The 24,551-nt window shown below is 40.2% G+C and overlaps 1 protein-coding gene across 1 annotated transcript in view; it reads right to left on the bottom strand.

Annotated features, from left to right (window-relative positions):
* The window catches only part of LOC139685788 (runt-related transcription factor 3-like), a 134,343-nt gene that overhangs the window by 66,422 nt on the left and 43,370 nt on the right, over nt 1-24,551 (bottom strand). Inside the window, exon 2 of the mRNA XM_071582906.1 lies at nt 18,999-19,112. Within this exon, the coding sequence (XP_071439007.1) occupies nt 18,999-19,112 (114 nt within the window). The remainder of the gene's footprint in view (nt 1-18,998; nt 19,113-24,551) is intronic.

Here is a 24,551-nt window from a genome sequence, read left to right as displayed (position 1 = left end):
CGGGATCTCTTCAGATCCACGTTCCGAGGCGTCGTTTGTCCCCACCTGAGCTACAATCCGTAGCTTGGAGCAACCCGTATCCCTGATCGCCGCATTCACCGCCTGGCATACACCTCGACGACAAGAATTTAACATCTCCACCACGTTGGATTGTCCGCTGGACGTTTGAGCTCCCTAATGCGACTATTCCCTCCCTTCCCTCACGCTGACGGATAAACTTCGGCGGTGCCCTTGAGGTGGGGATTGGAGCTGCAGGAATATTAGCGTCATTTTCTGACATCAACTGGAACCTATTGGAGATATTTACGGCAATTGCCACGTCGCAGCGTGACTCCTCCTTCCCCCAATAGAGGTCACCCTCCATTCATCAGTTCTACGGAGAGGTGCAATACTAGGTAGAGGTACGAGAGGCTCGTAACTTCCTTAGTAGAGGAAGCACAGCCGTGCCGCACCCTTGTCGCGGTAAAGTTTAGGCTTCCCACCCAAAGCACCACCTCCCTTAGAGGTGGTTACTCCGCCGTCAATAATTGACAGAAGCTCCAGCACAATTCTCTCCAGTTCTACGATACGGGCCATAAGAGGCCGGGCATTGGCCAGAGTTCTCTCTCCTCCGACTTTGAAGTAATTTTTCAATAATTACAAGATATATTAAAACTTTATATTCATTATGCTTGGAGCACATTTTCATATTTTCTTCTGATTTATTTCTTCCAAGACCTCCTATCGATTATACCTCGCTGCCGTATAAGGTTAAGCTCAATATAAAAGTTCTAATTTATCATATCCTTATAGTCATGGCATTTGCTGCGAATAAGCTGCCTGTATTTCCAGCTTACCAAATCCATCCTACTTTTTCCATTGATAGTGCTCAAACAGCTAAATACTGCTGCATTTCGTTTGCGCAGTGGCCATTTCCAGCAGAATTTATCATTTTTGCTTCATGGAATATATTTTAAAATTAATGTTGAATTTTATCCTTTCTATTAAGAACAAAATCCTCAGCTGGCAACCAAATTAACTCAAATTCCGATCGAAATTATTTTGCAAAGATTTCAAATTTTTCCTGAGGAGTTCCAATTGCACAATTATTGATCAGTAAAGAAAAATCATAGTTTTATTTTTTTTTAAACTTATGTCATCGTCTAAATTATGTTGCAGCTCAAAATATACCTCATTAGACGCAGTGCAGTTGTCCCGTATTTTTTCCTAATCGCCATGCTATGTTGAAGCAATATTGTTAGCCATGAGACCTTCCAAGTGCAAAAAAGTAGTCTTTGTTGCTGCTTTTGATGGTGGAAATTGCTCTCAATGAAGTCGTTTACATACGTAATGGAATAGCTAAGAATCACACCGGGCTACTCCTAGACTATCGGGAGGATGAGGAAAAGAAAACATTTATTTTCACAATACACGTACCACATTTGATAGTAGCTGCCGTAAATTATGGTGGTGTCACATTTCTCCTGTTACTTTGAAATATAACACGGCGCTTGACAAAGCCTTGGAAATTTTGTTTTCCTTCCTACAATTTGTTCAATTTATAGACGTTTGTATGTGGTCTGGTAAAACGAAACCCCATCCCTTGACACTGAAAATTAACAAGGCCCTAACTTCGCTAGCAGAAGCTATCACTTTGGGTTATATTTGCGTTTGTGATACCGCAGGTTACATCTACGTCCACAAAAATACCTCGCGATCCGTCAAAAAAGGTAATTACCATTATCCACAGGTCACGTATACCCTCTCCCACTCCTCCCCTTTCTTGGTTGGTCACTACCCTCCTTCCTCCCAAGTTCTCCCACCCCCCCTCCACACCACACCTCTCATCCACCCAAAACCCCTCCCACCACATCCATGCGAATATAAATGTCAAAAAGTCCTGTGTATTGTACCTTTTGATGTCGACTATTCCACTAAACCAGTCGTTTTTAAAATAAAATCGGTAGAACTTACAAAGTTATTATATACAAGGAATTATCAACTTTTCATCATGAAGTTCCATCAAGTTGAGCCGAAAACCATGGAATTCTTGTTAACTAATGACCAAGCTCTCTAGTTTGCCAGTCAGTTAAGGGTTTGTAAGTATTGCTGAGTGAATTGGAAATTCAGTGCGATAGATATGGGATGAGAATCAATACAAATAAAACAAAGGTTAAGCAATTTTTCAGAAAGAGAAAAGCTAAGCTTAATATTAAATATTAGGGCAAAAACTAGAGCAGTTGTTTCGGTGGTGGTGGGTTCGGAAGTTTTTCCGGATCTTGTATTAAACGAGCCCTCAACCATCGAAAAGAATCGTTCCGCTCGTTAAAGCTGCCTTTTATGAAAGCTGACCTTTGGCAAACTCATTGCTATTTAGAGAATAACTCAGCATGCGACCCTTTCAAAATGTAGTCCTCTTAATCTGAATAAAAACTTAAAATAAAACTTTTAAAAAGGTAAAAAGAAACAATTCATTCCTTCACCTCCATTTTTGGGAATTTCTCTTTTCAATTTTTTGCTGAAATATAATATAAGAAAACAAGGGAAAGGATAACTTCAAAGAGGGATCCCGGTCTTAAATCTAGTTCTTTTGAGATATTTTTACTAGACTTCGATAATTAGTCTTAGCCTACTCACCAAGCAAAAAGATTGAAAAAGGTGTACGAATTGCATCTACATGGCCTCGGATTTTCATTTTCCCGTGACTTATATTTTTCCAGACTAATGTATGGTACATTAAACGTGTACCTACGTAAATTCAACTCGCCAATTCTACATCACACCCTACAGGCAGTGCAACGCAAGTGGCCCAGGGGTACAGGTTGGTCGAGGAACCCCAAGAGTTTTTTGGGAGAAATAATTTCTATAGTTTTAATAGAATCGAGCTACCTATTTGAAATTAAAACAAATATTTCGAAGGATATCACAAAGCTCAATGGTAAGGCATTTATTATCAAGCCAGTATTAAGAGTGCTTAGATAAATTTAAATGGAATATTCGGTTTCGATTTGAGGATGATAGGTACGTAGGTGATATAATAGGTGTTGTACTATTAAGCTTAGCATTAAATTCGGAGGTAAAAAAACTAAGTAACATTTTACGTATCTCGGAAATGCTTTGGACATAAATGGTCAAAGAAGCAGGAATGTTAGAAGAATTGCACTAGGCAAAGAGGCTCTCACAAAGAGGAGGGAGTTGATGAAATGTACGTTGAGTAAGAATGTTAAGAAAAGACTAGTAAAAACTTAGACATGAAACGTAGGTATGCACGGCGCGGAAACATGGTCACTGAAGCAGGGTGATAGACGTAGTTCGGAGGCTTTTGACATGTGGGAGTGGAGAAGGATGTAAAAGATGAAGTGTACTGAAAGGAAAACAAATGAGGAAGTACTTGGTATAGTGGGCGAAGAGAGGAGTTTGTTGGGAGAAATCCTATGGAGGCAGGAAAAATGGATGAAGGGCGTATTGATCGACAGTGGGATGTTGGAGACTGTAATAGAGGGGAGAATGTTAGGCAAAAGAGGAAAGGGAAGGAACAGGATTGGGATGTTGGACGGGATGAAGGGAGGAAGGAATTAGACAGAAATGAAGAGGGGCTTGTAGAATAGGATGTTGGGTTGTGTTTTGCTAAGAGAGGCATATCTGGTGGTTTTGTCCATCCAAACTCTACCTTAACCGATGGATTATCTTATAATTATAATTTAGAAATTTTCCTATTTAAAGGATAAGGATAAGCATATTTCCTTGAAGTGGCGCAACATATTTCTACAGCCTTCCATATGAGATCATTTTTTAAAGTGAACAGTCGAAAATTAGTTATCGAAGGCATTTAGATTATTTTATAGCAATGAGTTCGCGACTTAAGATGGCTCGGTCGCTTGGATGTACAAATACAACACCTTTCGGTGAAGACTTTCTACTCCTCAATATTCCTGAAAGATAGATAATATAAACTTCCTACGCCTATATTTATAATGTGAATTTCTTAGAGTGTTAAAGGAATAAAATTTCCTAACGAATTACCTAGCACAGAGTAATAATTTTCGTTACCAATGTCCTATAGCCGAGGTCAAACGATAACTATTAACAAATTAGGTGTTTGTATTTTGTCATTAGACTTACCTTAAAAACTAGAGTTGTGATAGTTATAGAATGAACTTGGTAAATTAGTTTCATAGCCTTCAGTTAAAATAAATTGACGCTTAGAAAAGGTTCTACTGACACTAATTCATTTTGCGCATTGTATATCTTCTAAATCCTTGATCAAATTCTTTTAAATTTGAAAAATTACTCGTTCATTATTTTGTAAATAAAAATTATTATTATTATTAAAAGGTAATCTACCGATAAAGGTAGGTTTTTGAATGGACGCAACTACCAAATAAATATTTTGTGACTCCTAACAAAATACAATCCAGCAGCCTATTCCACATCAGGTCCCTCTTCATCTCTGGGTACTTCCTTCCTCCCTTCATCCCGTCCAACATCCCTATCCTGTTCCTGCCCTTTCCTCGTTTGTCTAATACTCTCCCCTCTATTACAGTCTTCAACATCCCACTATCGATCAATACGCCCTTCATCTATTTTTCCTGCCTCCATAGGATTTCTCCCAACAAACCCCTCTCTTCGCCCACCATACCAAGTACTTCCATTTCACCTTCTCTATTCTTCTCCACACCTACATTTCAAAATCCTCCTATCTACGTCTATCCTTCTGCTTCCATGACCACGTTTCCACGCCGTACATAGCTTCACTCCATATCAAAGTTATGACGAGTCTTTTCTTAATATCCCTACTCAACGTCCCTGTCATCAACTCCTTCTCCTTGTGAAAGCCTCTTTGCCTAGCGCAACTCTTCTCCTTACGTCCCTACTACTTTGACCGTGTTGGTCCAAAACACTACCGAGATACGTAAATTGTTCTACCTGCTCTAGTTTTTGCCCTCCTACTTTAATGTTAAGCTTAGCCTTTTTCTTTCTAGAAAATCGCATAACCTTTGTTTTATTAATATTGATTCTCATCCCATACCTGTCGCACTGAATTTCCAATTCACTCAGCAATGCTTGCAGCCCCTTGGCTGACTGACAAACTAAAGCTTGGTCATCAGCAAACCTAACTGATTTTACGAATTCCCCGCCCACTTTCATTCCTACCTCGAGTTCTTCCCATGCCTCTTTGATCATTTCCTCCACATATACGTTGAACAGCAACGGTGATAATGGGCTACCTTGCCTTACACCCCTTCCTAACACTGCCCATCCGGACTGCCCGTTCCCCACTCGCACCTGAGCAGTCTGAGACATGTACAGGTTGCGGATTATAATCCTGTCCAGCCAATCTATTCCTATATTCTGCAATATAACCATTAGTTTTTTCCAATTTACTCTATCAAACGCTTTTTCGAAATCTACATAACAGGCAATTACGTCCTGATTGTATTCTATATTCCTCTCGATTAGTGATATTGACATCGTAAGTCCATTGGCCCCTACATCTACATCTACTTAATGCCCCACGTGTCGCCGACGGGAGGGTGGCGGGGAGTGTTAAGGTACCACCCGTAATTAAGAAAAAACCGCATGCAAAAGCCATAAATTTATACAATCCACAGAAAAAACATGGCATACATTCATGCAGAAAGCTTTACAGCCCACACATATGCAAATACACAAACTATCAACTATTATGCATCTACAAATAAACCCGATATCTTTGCTAAGTTTAACTTTTTTCCTACCTGTAAATTAAATGCTTTTAAAATTAATAAAATGACTTCGGTTTCTTACTATTATGACTTATGATTGTTCGAAGAAAGGATGAGTATTTGTATCTATCTGTACTAGACCCTATCTCCATTATTTCATATTTGGGGTCTGATCTACTTCTAAGTAGTGTGGGGACATAATAATTTATATAGTGTGAATGTTAAACTCGTTTGTTCTTAACCCTTCCAAAAGTCTCCCTTTTTCTCTTCGTGTCTCAAGTGGCTCCCAGCCTAAATCCCTTAAGAGACCTGTTACACTTGTGTTCTTATTATAACAATTTTAGTGACGATTATCGGTGGACTACATGTACCTCATTTTGCCAAATTTTCTCCCAAGAATTTCAATTACTTGCGGCATATTCCAAATGAGGGCTAACTAGAGTAAAATAACTTTCTCATTACATTTCACGGCCACTCGTTTAATGAAGCCGAATTTCTTTAATGCGGATCCGCATATTGTATTGATGAGTCAATATGCGGATCTGTTCTCAATCAAGATATTATCCCAATGAAAGGTGTGGCGTTAGAAATACCCCAAAATATTTAAGTTGATTGGCCGCAGTTAACACGGAACCCTCTATTTCATAATTTCTGACCTGTTCGCCACTTCCTTGTTTCAAAATTTCAAAACTGCGCATTTGTCCATATTAAGCATTCATCCCCATTCCATACACCAATCCGATATTGTGTCTTAGTCTCTAGAGAGTAGCTCGCGATCTAGTTGGCTCCTTATTTACCTGTATACCACCGTGTCGTCAGCAAATAACCTGAGATTGCAACTAACGTGTGCCCATAAGTTATTAATGTATATTAAGAGCAGAAGATGCCCTATTACACTTCCCTGGGGGACGCCCGAAGTAACATCTACACCTGTTGTGCACAACGCATCGATGACTACTATTTGTTTTCGGTTCGACAAGAGGCATCTAATCCAATTCATTATTTCCTCATTGATACCATAGCATTTTAGTTTGTGTAAAAATTTATTGTGTGGGACTTTATCGAAGGCCTTTTTGAAATCTATGAATACTGCGTCGACTTGTGTGTCGTTTTCTCCCGATCTAAATTTATCGTGAATGAAAAGACCTCATCGTTTTTCGTAAGATCAGGTCTATAACCTTACTGGTTAGTTGGTTAATATTTTCCTACCATCTAGAAATCTCATAATGTTACTGAAAATACTGTGTTCTAATATTTTACAAGAGACCGATGCTGAAGAAATAGGTCAGTAATTTGTTTTTTTATTCATATCGCCGCCTTTATAGAAGGGAGTTATATGGGCTTGCTGCCAGTCGCGAGGCACTGAGCCTTCTTCAATCGATTTTAGAAAAAAATTTGTAAAAACGGGTAAATCTCTTCAGCTAATTCCTTTCATATTCTAGCTCGTATTTCTTCCCAACCAAGTGCTTTGTTTACTTTGAGACTACGGAGCAGATTGATGATCTATTCCCTTCTTGGTCAGTGCTATATCGCTCATGTTTACCCCGAGTGAGCATGGAAGCTTGTTTAGTGCGTATGTCTTCATTGCAGACGTTCTGGAAAAACTTGTTTCAAATATTTGCCTTTTTCATTCTATCTATAATTTCTCCGTTTTCCGTCTTTAAAGAATGTTCAGTCGGACGTTTACCCTGTATTTCCCCAGCATAGGACCGGAATGACTTTGAATTTCCTCAAGATATTCGCACAGCATTTTAGATCCAAAAGAGTGTAGAGCTGTGCACATGATACTTTTCGTTTTACTACGACATTCTTTTAGTTTCTGTTTGGATGTATTCGCATAAACTACGAGGGTCATCCGGAAAGTAGTACCCGTTCGTGAAATAAAGACACAAAAGTAAATATTAACAAACATAAAACATTTTATTTGAAAGAGGGTACTTTAAACTACTTCTCAACATAATCTCCAAGCAAATTAAGGCATTTGTCATAACGTGTGACAAGTTTCTGTATTCCTGCTGCATAGTCCTTCGCCGCCAGCTCATTGAGATACGCGAGGGACCCATCTTGCACAAATTTTTGCATAATGCAGATGGTGTTTAACAATTTCATGAACAATTGTTCGAGAAACATTGGGAAAATGCTCACAGATGTCATCAATTGTGACGCGCCGATCGTTCCTCACGAATTCGTCAACTGAGCTCACCAGTTGGTCTGTAATGACAGACGGTCTCCCCGAACGCTCATCGTCGTGTGTGTTCCCCCTCCCCATGTTGAAGTTGCGACACCACCGCCGAACAGACGACTCGTCCATTACATTGTCTCCATACACCTCCTTTAATTGGCGATGAATATCACATGGGCGAACGTTTCTTGCATTGAGGAATTTAATCACTGCCCTCACTTCACAACTGGCGGCGTTCTCAATTTTTTTAAACATTGTAAACAATCACAGAAACAACACAGGCAATGCTAGCGTCACGCAACTTGGCTCAGAGAAGGCAGACAAGCCACTGAAGCTATCTGACCTCGTCCAGCGGCTACTCGCGTCGTCAGCACTTCATGCGGCACGAACGGGTACTACTTTCCGGATTACCCTCGTATATCGTCACTTTTTAAACTCTTTTTCAAATTTGACTGTAGCTTTCTTTGGCTTCTTAATGCCGATCTGACTTCCTCGTTGTACCATCTAGGTTCATTACGGTCTCATTTAAGTTTGGATGGAATGTACATCTTCATTCCTTAGTGTAAAATATTTAAGAAATATTTCCAAGTGTTCTCTGTATCGGTGGTCAGTGTTTTTCTCTTGTATTCTGGTAATTCTTTTGGCAAATATTCTCGTTTTCCGTTAAATTTGCCTTTTTGAATAAGCATATTTTACGTTTTTCTTTGTTTATTTTCACGAATTTCGTTTTGAGCTCTACAAATATAGTTTTATGGTCACTGATTTCGTCCATTCTTTCAATATTTGTTATGGTTTTGGGCATAGATGTCGCGAAGACATCGTGCGAGCCTCTCACCTTCCCTTAAGAAATCATTTGCCCCGCTCTCTATATGTTGTTGATGATTCTGAGAATCACTTTAGCTGCAAGGGATATCAAAATTATTGTTCTGTAGTCCTCAAATAATGTAGCCATTATCTTTTTTCGGAATGGGAAATAAAACTGATCTCACTAAGTCTAGCGGCGAGATTCCTTCCTCATAGATACTACGAATCAGTCCATATAGTCTCCTCCTCCCACATTTTACTAAACTTTATAGTAGTTCCGCAGGATTGTTATCCACCCCCACGGCCTTATTCAGTCTCACCTCCTTAATGCCCTTTCTATCTCATCGTCGAGTATGCCTGGAACTAAGCTCTCTTCTTCTACTTCATATTCTTTTCCTATGTCTAAGTTTGTTTGCCTAAGTTCTTTATTATACAGTCCTTCTATATATTCCTTCCATTCCTCTTGGATCTTATCTGATTCAATTATTGCCTCATTCGATTTTCCCGATTCCTTTACCTAACTGTCAGCACCAATTTTCACTTCTTACCACCTAATAGTACCTTCTTATGTAGCGCACCATTTTCACCCTTCCGCTGCAAACTTTCCATATCCTCACACTGCGTCTTCCAGAATGCTTCCTTTGCTTTATTCGTTATCCGTCTCAATTTATTGAAATCTATGTACCACCTACTGCCTAATTCTGTGTTTACATTCTTCCATTTCCTTCAACCACCTATCTATCCAATCATCCCATCCGTGATCCAAGGCTTTATTTTCATTTTTCTATTTGAAGCAACTATAGTTCCTTTTTCGGCTTTCGATGTCCCTTTTTTGTTATGTATTTACATTTTTCCTCGAAAGTAGTAATCCCCTTTTTTCCCCATTCAAGATAATCTCTACAGCCTGTTGATACGCCTTCCTTGTCAATTCATTTAATGCCTCTATATTAAATTTCCTAACCCGCCGTCCCTGCCTAGTTTTTTTGAAACGGACGCAACACTCCATTACAACCCAATTATTGATCAGAGACCGTATCTGCTACTGGGGAACTGTGCGAATTGATCACGCTGTTTTTAAATCTGTGCATAAACACAATATGATCAAACTGATACCTTTCTGAATCACCTGGTAGATCCCATGTACACCTACGCCTTTTGTGGTGCCCAAACCAACTATTGGTGTTTATTAATCCATTTCCCCTGCAGAATTCGATTTCTTTTTCCCTCCGGTCATTCATCTACATCTGCACAATACCTTGCAAGTCGCCGCAAGAGCGTGTGGCGGGGGTTGTTTGGTCACCACCCATAAAAGAGAACAAAACCACAAGCAAAATCGACACATCCATGCAAACCTATACCCGTAGTAGCGTATTTATTCATGCAAAAGTCTTTTAAACTGACTAGCAAGCAAACACATATGCTATCAGCCAACAAACAATTGCACCTTAGGATGCAGTAAAAATGTATCCAATGCCTTACAAGCAAGAATTTTAAAAGTAAGAAGGCGAAATTCCACTGCCACACTGACATGCAGAATGAAAAAAACTCCTCCCCAAAGATGAATGTGACCCAACGCTGAAGGTAATGGAAGGGTCCCCCCACAGAGAGAGAGGCGAGTGACGGAAGGGGAACTTAAAAACAGACAAGGCAGAGCAAGCAATACTGTAACGAGTACTACATTATTTAATGGCATTCGAATGCGGTATTGCGGGAAGGGTTTTGACGGCAAAACACACGAGGTTGGTGAAAGTGCATGCAAATGAGTAGAACCAATTATTCCCTTAAGGCTGAAGGTGGTAAGTGGAATTTTTGCAATCGATAACCCTACACTTGCTATCCGGTATTGTCCGTGAGAAGAGGGAGTCTTTGAGTGCACTATTCCTGGCTTCTATTTCCCGAATTGTATATAAGTGATTGAAGCAACCAATGTGTGTTGGTCGAATAATTTGCGAGACCTCGGAGCTGAGACATGCGGATTTGAATTCATTTAGTAATTTAAATCTTGCATTGAATCGTCTCTCTTCTAATGATTCCCACCCCAACTCCATAAGCATTTCAGTCACGCTTTTCGTTTTATCATAATAGTTTTTAACGAAACGGGCTGCCTGGCATTGGACCTTCTCAATTTCCCGAATGATGCCTTTTTCACTCGGATCCCATACATAATATTCATATTCTAAATAAGCCCTTATAAGCGCGGGGTAACACCGTCCCTTGACATTGGAGTCACATCTGCCAACAATTCGTCTAATAAATCCTAATTTTCTGTAAACTTACCCGCAGACTATTATGTGGGTCCTCAAAGTTAAGTCTTTAGAGAATGTAACACCTATGTATTTTACCGTATCAACTACTTCTTGGTCAACTCCAGCTAATTTGTAAACAAATCCAGTTTCTGGTAAAGAAATTTACCACCGAGCATTTACTAAGATTTAATGACAATCCCTAATATGAACACCATTTAGTAATTCAATCTATATCCTTGGCTAGAATTAAACGATTCTTATCCCTAGATATCTCCCGATAAATCACTGTGTCATTCGCGAACATCGTAATTTTACCTTTCACTTCGCGGTTCAAATCGTTAAAAAAAATAAAAAAAACAACGATTGCACATCCCTGAGATAACCCCGAGGTCACTCGTACGCTGTCGGAACTAGTGCTCTCAAGGACTACCCTCTTTTCCCGCTCTGCAAGGAAGTCTTCAAGCCAATTACTTGCGCCCTTGTTTATACCTGAGACCTTTAATTTATGAATAAGTTTACCATGGGGAACCTTATCAAACGCCTTTTGAAAATCTAAAAAGATAGTATCCACTTGCCTACCACTTTCACCCGATAAAAGTAGGTCACGTGTGAATAATCCTGATTGGGTCTTACATGAGTGAGTTTTCCTGAAACCGTGTTGATTGTTACTTAAGAAGTTGATGCTATCAAGGTATCTCATTATGGAACTGAAAATAACTTGCTCCAAAGTTCTGCAACATAAGAAGTGAGAGAGATGGATCTGTAATTACTGGAGTCCTTTCTGTCACCACTTTTAAAAAGAGGCGTTATTTGTGTGGTTTCCCAATTCTTCGGGACTTGGCACTCTTTGAGGGATTTGTTCAATTCAACTACGTGATACGGGGTGATGTAAGGAGATAAATGTTTATCACCCTTGCTGCTATATTTTCGGGACCCGGGGATTTGTTGAGTTTAATCTCTTTGAGCAATTTGACAATTCCATGTTCGTCCGCTGTTATGTTTGCCATGGGTTCAGTATGTTTTGTTTCTTGGAGATATGCTGCGGCAACATCGTTCATGAGAATACTTTGGAAGAATGTATTTAGAATGTTAGCTTTACCCTCACTGTCAGTATGAATGATATCGTTACAATCATTTAAGGAAGCCACTGTTTGATTACCCCCTTTTACTTCCCTAACATATGACCAGAAATCTTTAGGGTCCGTGTCCAAATACTTGAATAGCACTTTACGTTTAAAGTCTTGTAATGGTGCTACGTAATTGTGTATTGGTTTCAATTAAAGAGGATCTATACTTGTCCAAGAACTGTTTATTCTCCGAGGATGATGTGTTCTAGCCTTCTTTCTTTACCCTAGAGTGTTACATTCTCTGCTTTCGAAGGGCTCTTCTTACGCTTTTATTGTACCACCTGAGGTCGCGATTTGCTTTAACGTACTTTATAGGGAAGAGGTCTGTGATGCCTTTGCGCAAATCTAGACGAATTAGGTCGAAGTTTCTTCCACGTTGACATGACTTAAGCGCGATTTTAACTCGGATAGTGAAGTGTATGGTATGACTGGCAAAGGTTTCAGAGTCTGCTTTATGGTAATTCTACATAAAACCCCGCAATGCGCCGTAGGGCGTGCGGCGGACTTTCCGTAGCCTCGTGTGTTTTGCTGTCGAAACCCTTCCCTCCTGACCGCATTAGAATGCTATTAAAAAATGTCGTGCACTTTGCAGTATCGCTTGCTCTGCTTTGTCTGTTTTTTTATTTTCCCCGTCTATCCCTCGTCTCTCTCCGCAGGGGAGCCCTCCTGCTACCTGCAGCTTAGGGTCACATTCTCTACCTGTGTCCTTGGGGAAGGGATCGTTGTATGTTGCATGTCCATGTGGTAGTGGAATTCCACCTTCTTACTTTTAAAATTCTATCTTGCAAGTCATTGGAATTATTTTAGCTGCATTCTAAGGTGCAATTATTTTTTAGGTGATACTATATGTATTTGCATGCGCGTAAGTTGAAAGGATTTTTGCATGAATGTGTACGCCACTGTGGGTGTATGTTTGCATGGCTGCGTTGATTTTGATTGCGGTTTTGTTTTCTTTTACGGGTGGTGATCTAAAACCCCACGCCACACGCTCTTGCAGCGTCTTGCGGGGTATTATGTAGATGTAAATGTACAAAAAGCCGTGATATGGAAGCTCCGCAGCATTCCCTGCTCTACCTTCCAGAAGGTGTACGATGAGTGGATGGCCGGCGAGTAGCAGTGTGTGAAAGCATAAGGGTTCCACTTCGAAGACTTTTGAATCGTTGTATCAATTCTGGCAATACATTTGTTTAGTTTGACTGAGAACTACTTCCTTTGGAACTGACCTTTTGCAACAAAATCTATATTAGAAATAACAACTATTTAGATGAAATTTTCTCGGGTCTTCCACCGGGTTAGGATTCTATATTGGCCGACGTTTCGATGCTCGACTCGTGCATCGTTCTCAGGGTAGATGTGTGCCACTCTGAATTTGGCCGTCTCGTATACATTAGCCCACAGTTTAGGTGCCTCGTAATTGATCCGTTGTAGAGGATCTCACCACTATTCTTCGTCGGTTATTCGTCGGTTCTATCGGTTATTTGCTGACGACACGGTGATATACAGGGAAATAAGGAGCCAACTAGATCGCGAGCTACTCTCTAGAGACTTAGACAATATCTCGGGATGGTGCAATAAATGGGGATTAACACTTAATATAGATAAATGTGCAGTTTTGAAATTTTGGAATAAAGGAAGCGAGGAACAGGATATAAACTACAAAATAGAGGGTTCAGTATTGACTACGGCAAATCAAGTTAAATATTTGGGGGTTGTTCTAACACCACGCCTTTCATGGGGAGCACATATCAGGACAATATGCGGATCAGCTTTAAAGAAACTTGGCTTCATAAAACGGGTGGTGGGGAAATGTAATGAAAAAGTTAAAGAGAGGTGTTATTTTGCTCTAGTTAGACCTCATTTGGAATATGCCGCAAGTATTTGGGATCCGTGGGAGAAAATTTGGCAAAAAGAATTAGATAAAGTCCAGAGAAAATCCGCTAGATTTGTTAAAAATTGTTATGATAAAAACACAAGTGTGACAGGTCTCTTAGGGGATTTAGGCTGGGAACCACTTGAAGTGCGGAGAGAACAAGCGAGGCTTAGACTTTTAGAAAGGTTCAGAACAAACGAGTTTAAATATGACACTGAAGGAATTATAATGGCCCCACACTACTTAGGTAGATCAGACCACAAAGATAAACTAAGGGAGATAGATTCCAAGACAGATAGGTACAAATACTCATTCTTTCCCCGAACAATCAGTAATCATAATAGCAAGAAACCGAAGTCACTTTAGAAATATTAAAAACTTTGAATTTACAAGTCGGAACAAAATTAAACACTATAGAGATGTTAGGTATACTTTCAGGTGCATGTGTATGTTAGTTGGTAGTTTGAGTGTTTGCATGTGTGTGGGGTGTAAGTGTTCATGCATGAATGTATGCCATGTTTTTTTTTTATATATGATTTTGTCGTTATTGCATGCGATTTTTTTTTTATTATTTTTCTTTTCTAATTTATGGGTGGTGTCCTAGCACCCCCCGCCACACGCCCTTGCGGCGGCTTGCGGGGTATTGAGTAGATGTAGATGTAGATGTATTCTGGCGCCACATGTAGGCTGCTGTGGGCATCACCTCAGGGACTCAGCTGATTTTGTGATAATCCTGGGTGAAATCCATCTAGAAGAAAGGGATATCCTGGTGAGCTTGGACGTGGTATCCTTTTTCACACGGGTCCCCCTGGCTGACACTCAACGCCTCCTGGGCGCCAAGCTCGACGCTGCCACGGTGACGCTATTTCACCACGTCTTAACATCCACCTACTTCCTGTGCGATGGACAATACTTCGAGCAAGGGTTTGGAGTGGCAATGGAATCTCTCTCTGCCATAGCCAACTTCTCCGCAGAAGACTTTGAAGATAAGGCACTCAAATCAGTCCCGCTCCGTCCGAAACATTTTTTCCGCTATGCCGACGACACCTTTGTGGCTTGTCCAAATGGGAAGTATGCCTTAACTGAATTCCTGTTGCATATGAACTGCCAGCAGTCCAATATCTCCTTCATAATGGAATTGGAAATCATCGTCAAACTCCCTTTCTTCAAGTACCTGATTCAACGGAAGAGTAATGGCACACTCGGACATGGGGTGTATTAGAATCCGACGCACACTGGTCTGTACCTTAACGGAAATAGCCGCCACCACCCAGCCCAGCGGCGAGCAGTGCTGAACACACTCTTCCAACGAGCCAGGTCCATCGTCGACTATAAACAGTTTGCCGGTTGAGATCAGCCACCTCAACACAACCCTCCTCAAAAATGGGTATAACGGACGCGACATCTCTTTGGCCCTAAAGGGGTCCACCAACCCGCAAGTACGCACGACGAAGGAGGAAAAGGAGAAGCCAATAGTCAGGGCCTGCTTGCCGCATATCTCCTTGATTTCCGGGAAAATATCCAAGATTATGGTAAAGCACAAAATGGAAGCAGTCCACAAACCACCGGGAAAAATGAGAAATTTTCTTGTCAGAGCCAATGACCCAATCGGTCTAAAGACCCCAGGAATTCCCGTATACCTGAGGAGAAGTCTACGTTGGAGAGACGGGGCGGACCATTGAGACAAGGTTATAGGAACACCAAAGGGCTCCGGCTGGAGCAGTTGGAGAAATCAGCCATCGCTGAAAACAGCAACGGGATGGAACATTCCATTAACTTCAATAGGACGAAGTTACTTACCCGCGCGCTTGGTGATTAATGGGGCCGAAAAAGTAAAGAAGTAATTGAAATAAGAATGGTGAGACGCAATTTCAACAGGGACTCCGGTTATTCCCTCAGCATCGCGTGGCACCCGGGGCTGATGAAGGTTAGAAAAGAAAGGAACACAAGACAACGCCATGGCGACCAACCGGGAGGCTCCACCCTAACGGACCGATCACGAGTCACTTGACCCGTGGGCTCATGTATATAAGACGGCCAAATGCAGAGTGGCACTCTGCATCTGGCCGTCTTTGGCCGTCATGCAGGAATTTGTCTGCCATTGAATTAAAGAGTGAGGTCAGGAAGCTTGTTTTCAAACCAAAGAGTCTCCAAAAGAATCAATTGCTTTCTCTGCCACTTTCGCGAAAATTTTATTTTGTCTCAGTTCGGTATTTTCTGCAACACAGCTCGGAAAATTTAATAGACCGTAGAACGAAATTTGAATAGGCAAAAGTTTCGTCAAGAATATTACGACTCCTGTTATATTGTACGGGAAGGTTCTTGAGCTTTTTTGTCGATTGTGTAGTAACAATAGTCACCTCATGGCATCTTTGATGATAGTGTAAGGGTCCCTCAATAACATTCTTATGGAAGTAGAGTAAACCAGGGTCCGAGTATACACCGGGATTTTGAGATTTCTGGTCTAAGGAAAATTATTGCCCATTAGCATTTCCTTATTTTAAAAATCCACGCCAGTTACTGGATGTTCAATTCTTGTTCAATATGCTTTAGTATTTTTTATTATTTAAATTTAACTTTCTCCGATAATTTAAATACGGACTTTTAGAAATGGCTGTTCCAGAAAAATGTCAACTTATTGTTTCATTTGCTTATGTTTGAATATGCGTAACCTGAAATTGCGTACCTGCTTCCCTGAAATAGCATATATCTCTTTTTCATTAATCAAACAGAATTGAATATCCGCAGTACTGAAATATTTTCCTGTTGGTATGTTTCTATGACGCGTGTTTACTACAAGTCGGAAGTCTGTCGCCGGTCGATCAAAATATATCCACTCACGTACACAGAACACCTATGTGGTCCATAAAAGGAAGTGGATATGATTATTACTTTCACCGTGGTCATCAAAAAATAATAGTCAACGAGTCGATTAAGAGTTTGACTCGCAGCACACTCTTTCCAGTTGAGTTCAGTTCAGGCGGAAAACTCTGTAAAAAAGCGTTCGTGGAGCTCTTTCAAGGATTGAAGTATGTATGTCTCTCTTCCAGGAGAGGGCATGGAACTTGTAAACAAATTCTCTAGGGGGGCGTGAGGAGAACGGCGCAATGGAGGCCAATTGAGAGACTCGGAGGAGTCCGCGGGCCCCTCTTACACTTCCTTCCATTCTCCCCCCCCCCACCCCAACTCACACAATCACCCTGCTCACTTGCGCGCATTCACCCCTAATTGAAAACCCGAACGATCTCCAGGGAAACAAAATTGTCATAAAAGTGTCGCCATCCAGGGAGAGATGGGGTGTAGGCAATAAGGGTCCCTCCACATGTGATCTCATACACATGGCTGGCTCCTTTACCCTGTGGCCCTACCGGGCTCCTAACATCTCCCCCCCCCAAGGCTCTTTCACTCCCGCCCACCGAATCCCTTGCTGTCGAATATAAAAGGCACCATAAAAGGAAGGGATTTCTAGGGTCTGGCACTAATAGCGCCCCCTTCCTCTACTATCCACCGACCTCACTCCCCACCCTCCTCAACCGATATCTTGACTCCATCCGGAATGTCTTGCCACACATTTTTTAAGAGTATTTGGCATTTCTGGCGAAAATTTGTTTTCCACTGTCTTGCGCAATGATGAGCATGTGGACAACAACCGACCGTTTTTCTTTAATATAAGACTCCAAGCAGTTCCTCGGTTATCAAGTTTGAAGTCCCCCATTTCTTGAAAAAGAGCTGAAATGACAAAGTTGGAGGAAACCAAACTAATCATGTGGCACCGTTCATAGCAATGAGTCGTCGATTTGGTTACATCCCTGATTTAAGAAAATATATTTTTTTAGAAACTGGTATGACTGGATAAAACTGGAGCCTGAGAACGGCTTGGTTGTTCACACCGCTCAACAATCTCTGAAATGGGAACGATGGATACATTATGCACGTTCTAAGTTGAGAAAATAGAATAGCAAAAAGAGCCAGTCACTGAAATTTCGATTATTTTTGACACCGGTATTGGACCAAAAATCACAAAAATTAAATTCCCCAACATTCCCAAGTAAACGGGAAACTAAGTAAGCATTTAGAAGACATCTTTGGCATAGATATTTAAGGTGCTAGGTTCGTGAATTGAGGAACAGAAAGGAAATTCAGCGCCGTTGAGAATGTCCTAGGTCTGTAGTAAAAATCTGGATTGTTCTAAAACACTGTATTTTTTCTATTAAAGCAAATACATTTTGGAAAACTGAACTCGGCCAGTTTCTTCATTATTGCCGTATTCCCTTTTATACCGTATGATTGATTTTGTGAATAGAATCAAACATTTTTTCTAAAAGTGAAATGCAGTCACATTAATTGGCCGTAGGGCTATTTTTGTAATTAGTATAGGCAGAAGCAGGAGTTTAATAATCATAAATAATTCAACAATTGCCAATACCAGTCAATGCGAATGATTTTTACACTATGGAATTGTTGCATTGAAATGCACATTAGCGGATGACTCCGTTAAAATTTACTGTTGCGGCATCTCCCGCAGTTTCTTTGGAAATCATAAATAAAATAAAGTGGGTGATTTGTTAGGGTTTAAGAAAGACGAGGAGAATATTAAGTTATAGATGCGACGAAAAAATGTACACAATGGAAGTTCTCACTTGCTTCGAGGATTTCGAGGAAATATTCGAAAGAGTAGAGTGGCCAAAGTTAATTGATGCATTACAGAGATAAGGAATGAGCTTGCGTGATAGACTACTTATTCGAAATGCGTCGTTTAAGAATCACACTGTACCGGTAAGGGTATCTGATTGGGAAATAAGATGGGTAATAATGGGCAGGAGTTGAGATTAAGTGAGGGTTTAGCGTTACATCCTGAACTTTGAATCTTAACTGTTTTCATAAAAATTCACCTGAAGGCCTCTTTTATGTTTGTGACGTGCTCTCGTTCGCATTGACCAAATGATAGAGGATAGTAGTGGAGATACTTGTGGCGACGACGCTCCTCCTGCGCATCACCTCTCTCGCCCCCTCTCGCAGCCATCAAAGAGATACGCAAATCTCCCCACCGCGGCCCTGGTGTGGTAATGGATTAAGCATACTCACTCGTCTTACTCCTGGGCTCTCGGGGGCCATCCACAGTAACTTTGATGGCCTTGTTGTAGGTCGCCACTTGCGGTGGAGACGAACTCACGATGATAGTGAGCGAAAAGCTCTTCCCTGAAATGAAATAAAAACCATACTGTAACTCACAGATTACAATCACAGAACTTGTTGATATCTGTAACATTATATATAGCTGTAGGAAACCCAGAGATATTGTGTGATTGGTAAGGCTGAAAAATACAAATCTCTAAGTTCTGCGTAGTTTTTGTTAGGTTTAGATTCTCTTTTAATATTTATAATTAACGTTTTGATAGAAGTCATAATAGCTGGAATGCAATTTTTCGAATTGCTATGTATTTTAAACTGTCCAAAAACTCTCTCATGTCATTACGTGCTATTAAAGAACGAGGATAAACGTTTCCTATGTCCTACGTTAAATATGTCATTAGACATGTTAACTTTGTATAAATTCATAAAGAGCCCTTCTCAAACTCGCAATCCGTTCGTTAATATAAGTGTTTTTTCTCTCTAAATAAGTCGCCCATATAATAATATAGCTAGATGAGGCGCAAATTTGGAATTCCTGTCAATACGTATCATTTGTAAAATTCAATACACTTTAAAACTTTACTTTCAAGAACATTTTTGAAATATATTGAAATTTCTTCATGTCTGCAATTTCATCGTTTTTGTATATGTGACTCGTGTAATATAACTTGTTACGTGCAATAAACGCAAATGATGCATGACAAGTATTGGTATATTGATCCGACATCTAAACATTTTTCTTTTATTAACTCCAGGATATTACTTCTTCACTCCTGATATTCCATTAAATCCTTCATGTATCGATTTCATAGTCTCTCCTTGAAATGGTCCTGTTGATATTTCCGTAATTTTAAAAATATTTTTTTGTACCTCCCATCCCTTTTCCCTGCTTCTTCTCAGTATCTTCTGTAGGTTTCGTTATTTTCCACACACCGTGAAATTTCTTCGTTTGCTAATCGAATCATAAATTTACTCTATATTATCATTGCGAAGCGCCGCATTTCTAAAATTTCCGTTTCACTATTCCCAGCTTCTGAAACGGCTCCTGTTTTGAATCCGTGGGTTAGTAGTTTCCATTTCACTTGGCTTGATGGCATATGTTATACATTAGATGGCTTTAAGAGAAGGCATTTTCCCCTCAAAAAGGTGACCTTTATGTGCGATTTCCTCGTTAAGGCAAGAGTTAGGCCTCATTTTTCAACAACTCGCTGTCAACGACACGCTTCATGGTCAGCTCCCTGGAATTTACGTTCGCCTAATTGGTGAGCGAAAACCTTCGGAGCACTCTCACTTAGGTAGTTCCTCTCCAACATCAGCCTCTCCCATCCCCTGTACTTAACCCTCCCGACTTAGCAGATGATATTACATGGAATAGCTCCAAGTTCTTCAAAAATTCAATAAAATGAAGCTTATATTGTAAACTCATCTTGCCACGGCATGCCCGTTCTCTCCGTAAAAAATAGCGTATTTACTTTTCTGCCCATTTGCTATTTTTACCATTTTATTATATTTTTCACGATTGAAAATAGTCCTAAATGTTCATCTAACCATTAAGTAACGATTTTTCATCTTGTGTAGCATCAGTTATTACCAATTGATCCTTGATAGTTTATATCCTTTTATTATTTAATAAACATTTTTCAAAACATAAAATTAAGTTTTGTTTATGAGATTTTTACATTTATAAACCAGTATTACGGTTGGCAGAGTATTAATGTAATGCAATAATGGTACAATATCTACTGAACTAATGAACTAATTACGAATAATGATAGCACTGTGCGACGGTGCGTTATCATGGTGCAAAATCCACGAGTTTTCTGCCCACATTTCTGGTCTCTTTCGGCGAATTGCTTCACGCAAACGTCTCATAACGCCCAAATAATACTCTTTGTTTACTGTCTGGCCTTCTGGCAAAAATTCATGATGCACTACACCGTTGTAATCCATGAAAACCGTCAGCATTGCCTTCTTTTTTGACTGAAAACGACGTGGTTTTTTTGGTCTCGGCTCATTTGGTGAACGCCATTCACTTGCCTGATGTCTGGATTGCGTGTCGTACTCATAAACCCACGTCTCGTCTCCAGTAATGATCCTTTTGATGAATGTGGGATCGGATTCAGCCTCGCAAATCATGTCTTTTGCGACGTCAACACGGTCTCTTTTTTGCATGAAATTGAGGTCTTTTGGCACCAACTTTGCTGCTACACGACGGAAACCCAAATCATTAACCACAATGTCTTGGGCGGATCCATAGGCAATGTTCAAGTCCTCCGCTATTTCTCTGATGGTTAATTTGCGGTTATTGACCAACATTTCTTTTACTTTATCAATTTTTTCACCGACTTTCGATGTCGATGGTCTGCCACTGCGTTCATCATCTTCGATTGACTCACGACCACTTCTGAACCGCTCGTGCCACTGGTAAACGACCGTTTTTTTTAGAGAATCGTTGCCGAAACACTTTTCCAACATTTCCAACGTCCGTGCGCCACTAAATCCGTTTTTTACGCAAAATTTAATACAAGTTCGTTGTTGCAAATGTAAATCCATTTCTGAAATTGTAAAAAATCGCCAACACACACAGAGATAGATGTACTCTTGGCTACGTAACTTTTGCAAATGTCAAGTTATGACACTAAGATGTAAAGGGAATATCAACAACAGATGTACCAATTTAACAAAAAAAACATAACTCAAATCGGAACGATGGGAGCGCCACACGGTGGTTATTCCGGGAACTTTTTGATCAAGGTAGTATTAATTCGTAGTATGTTCAACATGAAATTGACCATTCTTCTCCTCGACTCTCATTTTTCCCAATTCTCTAAATATAATTTCTGGGTGAATTTTATGAGGACTTATGACTGGAAGGTAGAGTTTTAATATCTCGTGTTACCGGAAGGGGGTCTAATTTTATAAACAGAGAGGAATTATAAAGTTAATTGGAAGTGATCATAAAAATCATTTTCTCCATCACATGGTAAAACTACCGCCATGACTCTGACATGCACCGCTATGTCGCCTTTCAAGGCAAATATGTAAGCCAAAGTTAGACTATTTAACTAATCCTTGGCTTCATTAATTTGATTGGTATCATCTTTACAAAGGTTTGAATTCTTTCTCAGCCATTTTAGAGGTTTCAATTAAGGTTTCTCTCAACATATTAGAAGACTCGGAATGAGACACAATGGATACCTGGGTCTTACAGGGAGGCACCCAAAAGTGGTAGGACTGATTTTTTTACAAGAATTTTATTGACGATATACTTACATCGATTTAATAATCTTCAATGTATGCTCCTTGAGCTGCTACACACTTAGTATAACCTTGCTCCCATTCCCCGTACGCCCGCTGGAAATTTTCTTTGGGGATGCCGTTGATGACCCTCGTCGAAGCCTCTTGAACGGCCTTTATCGAGTCAAAACGTCGTCCCTTGAGCTGTGTTTTCATCAAGGGGAAGAAGAAGAAGTCCGGTGGTGCCAGATCGGGAGAATAGGGCGGGTGCGGCAACGTGGCAACGCCGTATTTGGCCAGGAGCGGTCTGACGACGAGCGCGCCATGGCACGGCGCGTTGTCATGATGAAGCACCCAGCAGTTTGCGATGGCTGGTCGGACTCTTTTCACGCGTTCTCGGAGGCGGGTGAGCACCTGCACATAAAAGTTCGCATTCACAGTCTCTCCACAGGTCTGAGTTCAGCAGTGTCCTCAATCTGTCCACATTCGCGTCGGTTCTTGCCGTCGACGGCCGTCCGGAGCGATGGTCGTCTTCAACGAGCTCCCTACCCTCTTTAAACAACTTGTGCCACTCAAATACTGTGGAACGGCTTAAGGCAGTGTCCTCATAAGCCTGCTTGATCATATCGAGGGTCTCAGTTGCCATCTTCCCGAGTTTCGCACAAAACTTCACGGAATAACGTTGCTCTAAATTCAGATTCATTTTGTTTTTCGACGCGGACAAAATACTTGCTTCACTAAAAACGGTGTCCTCACTCAACGACAGCCCGCAGGCGACTAAGGTTGGTGTCGGTCTGTTGCTAAGAGCCCCTTCCACCTTACCCTGCCAGACGGACCCCCCTCCACCGCTCCGTTCACGCCAGAGAAAATCAGTCCTACCACTTTTGGGTGCGACCCTGTAAATACGCTCAGGTGGATAGAACAGGAAAAGTGATATTTTATCCGTTAAAGTCATTATTGTTGCGTTTTCATTGAACCAAAAGGTCCTACAATGATTTACTGCCAAATAAACCACCATCATAACCACCGGTATGCGCTAGAAATTTTTTAGAACTTAAAAAACCATTTTGACCTTACTTTTTGCCTCATTGTGCATAACAAATCAACCAGAAGTAATTATATTTATTTTGGCACAAAAATTTCCGACTTTTGACGATCAGTTTTCTTCATAATCAAGTCAACTGTTGACAGACACTGCCCTTTCAAGTTATTTACTTCATTATCGAACATGCACCTCAATCTACTGTCTACTTAATTGAAACCCTTACTATGGATTTTTCGTTTCACTATTTTTTTATTTGTATTTCTTTCCTGTTTTAGAGACTTTCCAAATAATCATCTTCACTTCATCGTTTACTTAAACAGAAATTAACCTTTGTCAGGTCTGTGGAAAATTACAAACTCAATAAATATAGATATCAAACCATTACACGAAGAGTAGTCTGAAAGGGTAAAGTATATTTGTTATTTTTAGTTGTGTATATTTCGTTTACCTCTTTGTTCTGGTTTCTCACTCTCCAAAAGGTTGATTCTGAACGTCCATTTGCCTGATTATTTTACACGTATTCACATAATTACTTCAACGAAATGTTACTGTATTTTCTTTCCTGTGTTTGTTATTGCACGTATAAAACGTTGAATACTTTTTCTGTTATAATACTTTCGACATTCTTCATTTCTCAAGTTTATAAATCACGTTTCATTCCAATTAAATCACTTTGTTATTGATCCACGGCTCCATATGGCTTTGGTAGTTAAGGATTTGGCTATTTTTATCCATTTTAAAAGTAATTTTCATTAACTCTGCTGTGGATGCATAAAAATATATTGCAAGGCTCTTTCAAGAGATAGTTTTAAAGTGAACCGCAGTTTAATTTTTACATGTATTTTATTTATGAAACTGTTCGAGCCGTTACTTTGAACTTTTCCATCGTAAAAATATGCGTAAAAACACTGAAAATCCACCAATGATAGGAACGGTTTTACGAATGGTATGATTAATTTGTGTCAATATAGCATTTTTAACTAAATCTGTTCTGGTAAAAAAACGATTTCTTTAATCTGTACGGTATTTTATCATTATTGGCTCATGATTTTTCTTTTGTTTTTTAAATAGCGGGTGGGTAACATAACTTCGGTGACGGCTGGGTAACGTCCTCGTCTGCCAACCTAAGGGTCGTTTCCCGTAAGGGAGGTTATCCTCCACCAAGAGCTTGGGTGGTTGTGATTGCATTCATTGTGGTCATTGTTAATATAATCCGATGTAAG

The sequence above is a fragment of the Hetaerina americana genome, unplaced genomic scaffold (genome assembly GCF_022747635.1).
Source record: "Hetaerina americana unplaced genomic scaffold, ioHetAmer1.1.p SCAF_12, whole genome shotgun sequence".
NCBI lineage: Eukaryota > Metazoa > Arthropoda > Insecta > Odonata > Calopterygidae > Hetaerina > Hetaerina americana.
The sequence above is the reverse complement of the archived record's forward strand: the minus strand, read 5'-3'. Positions and strand labels throughout refer to the sequence as shown.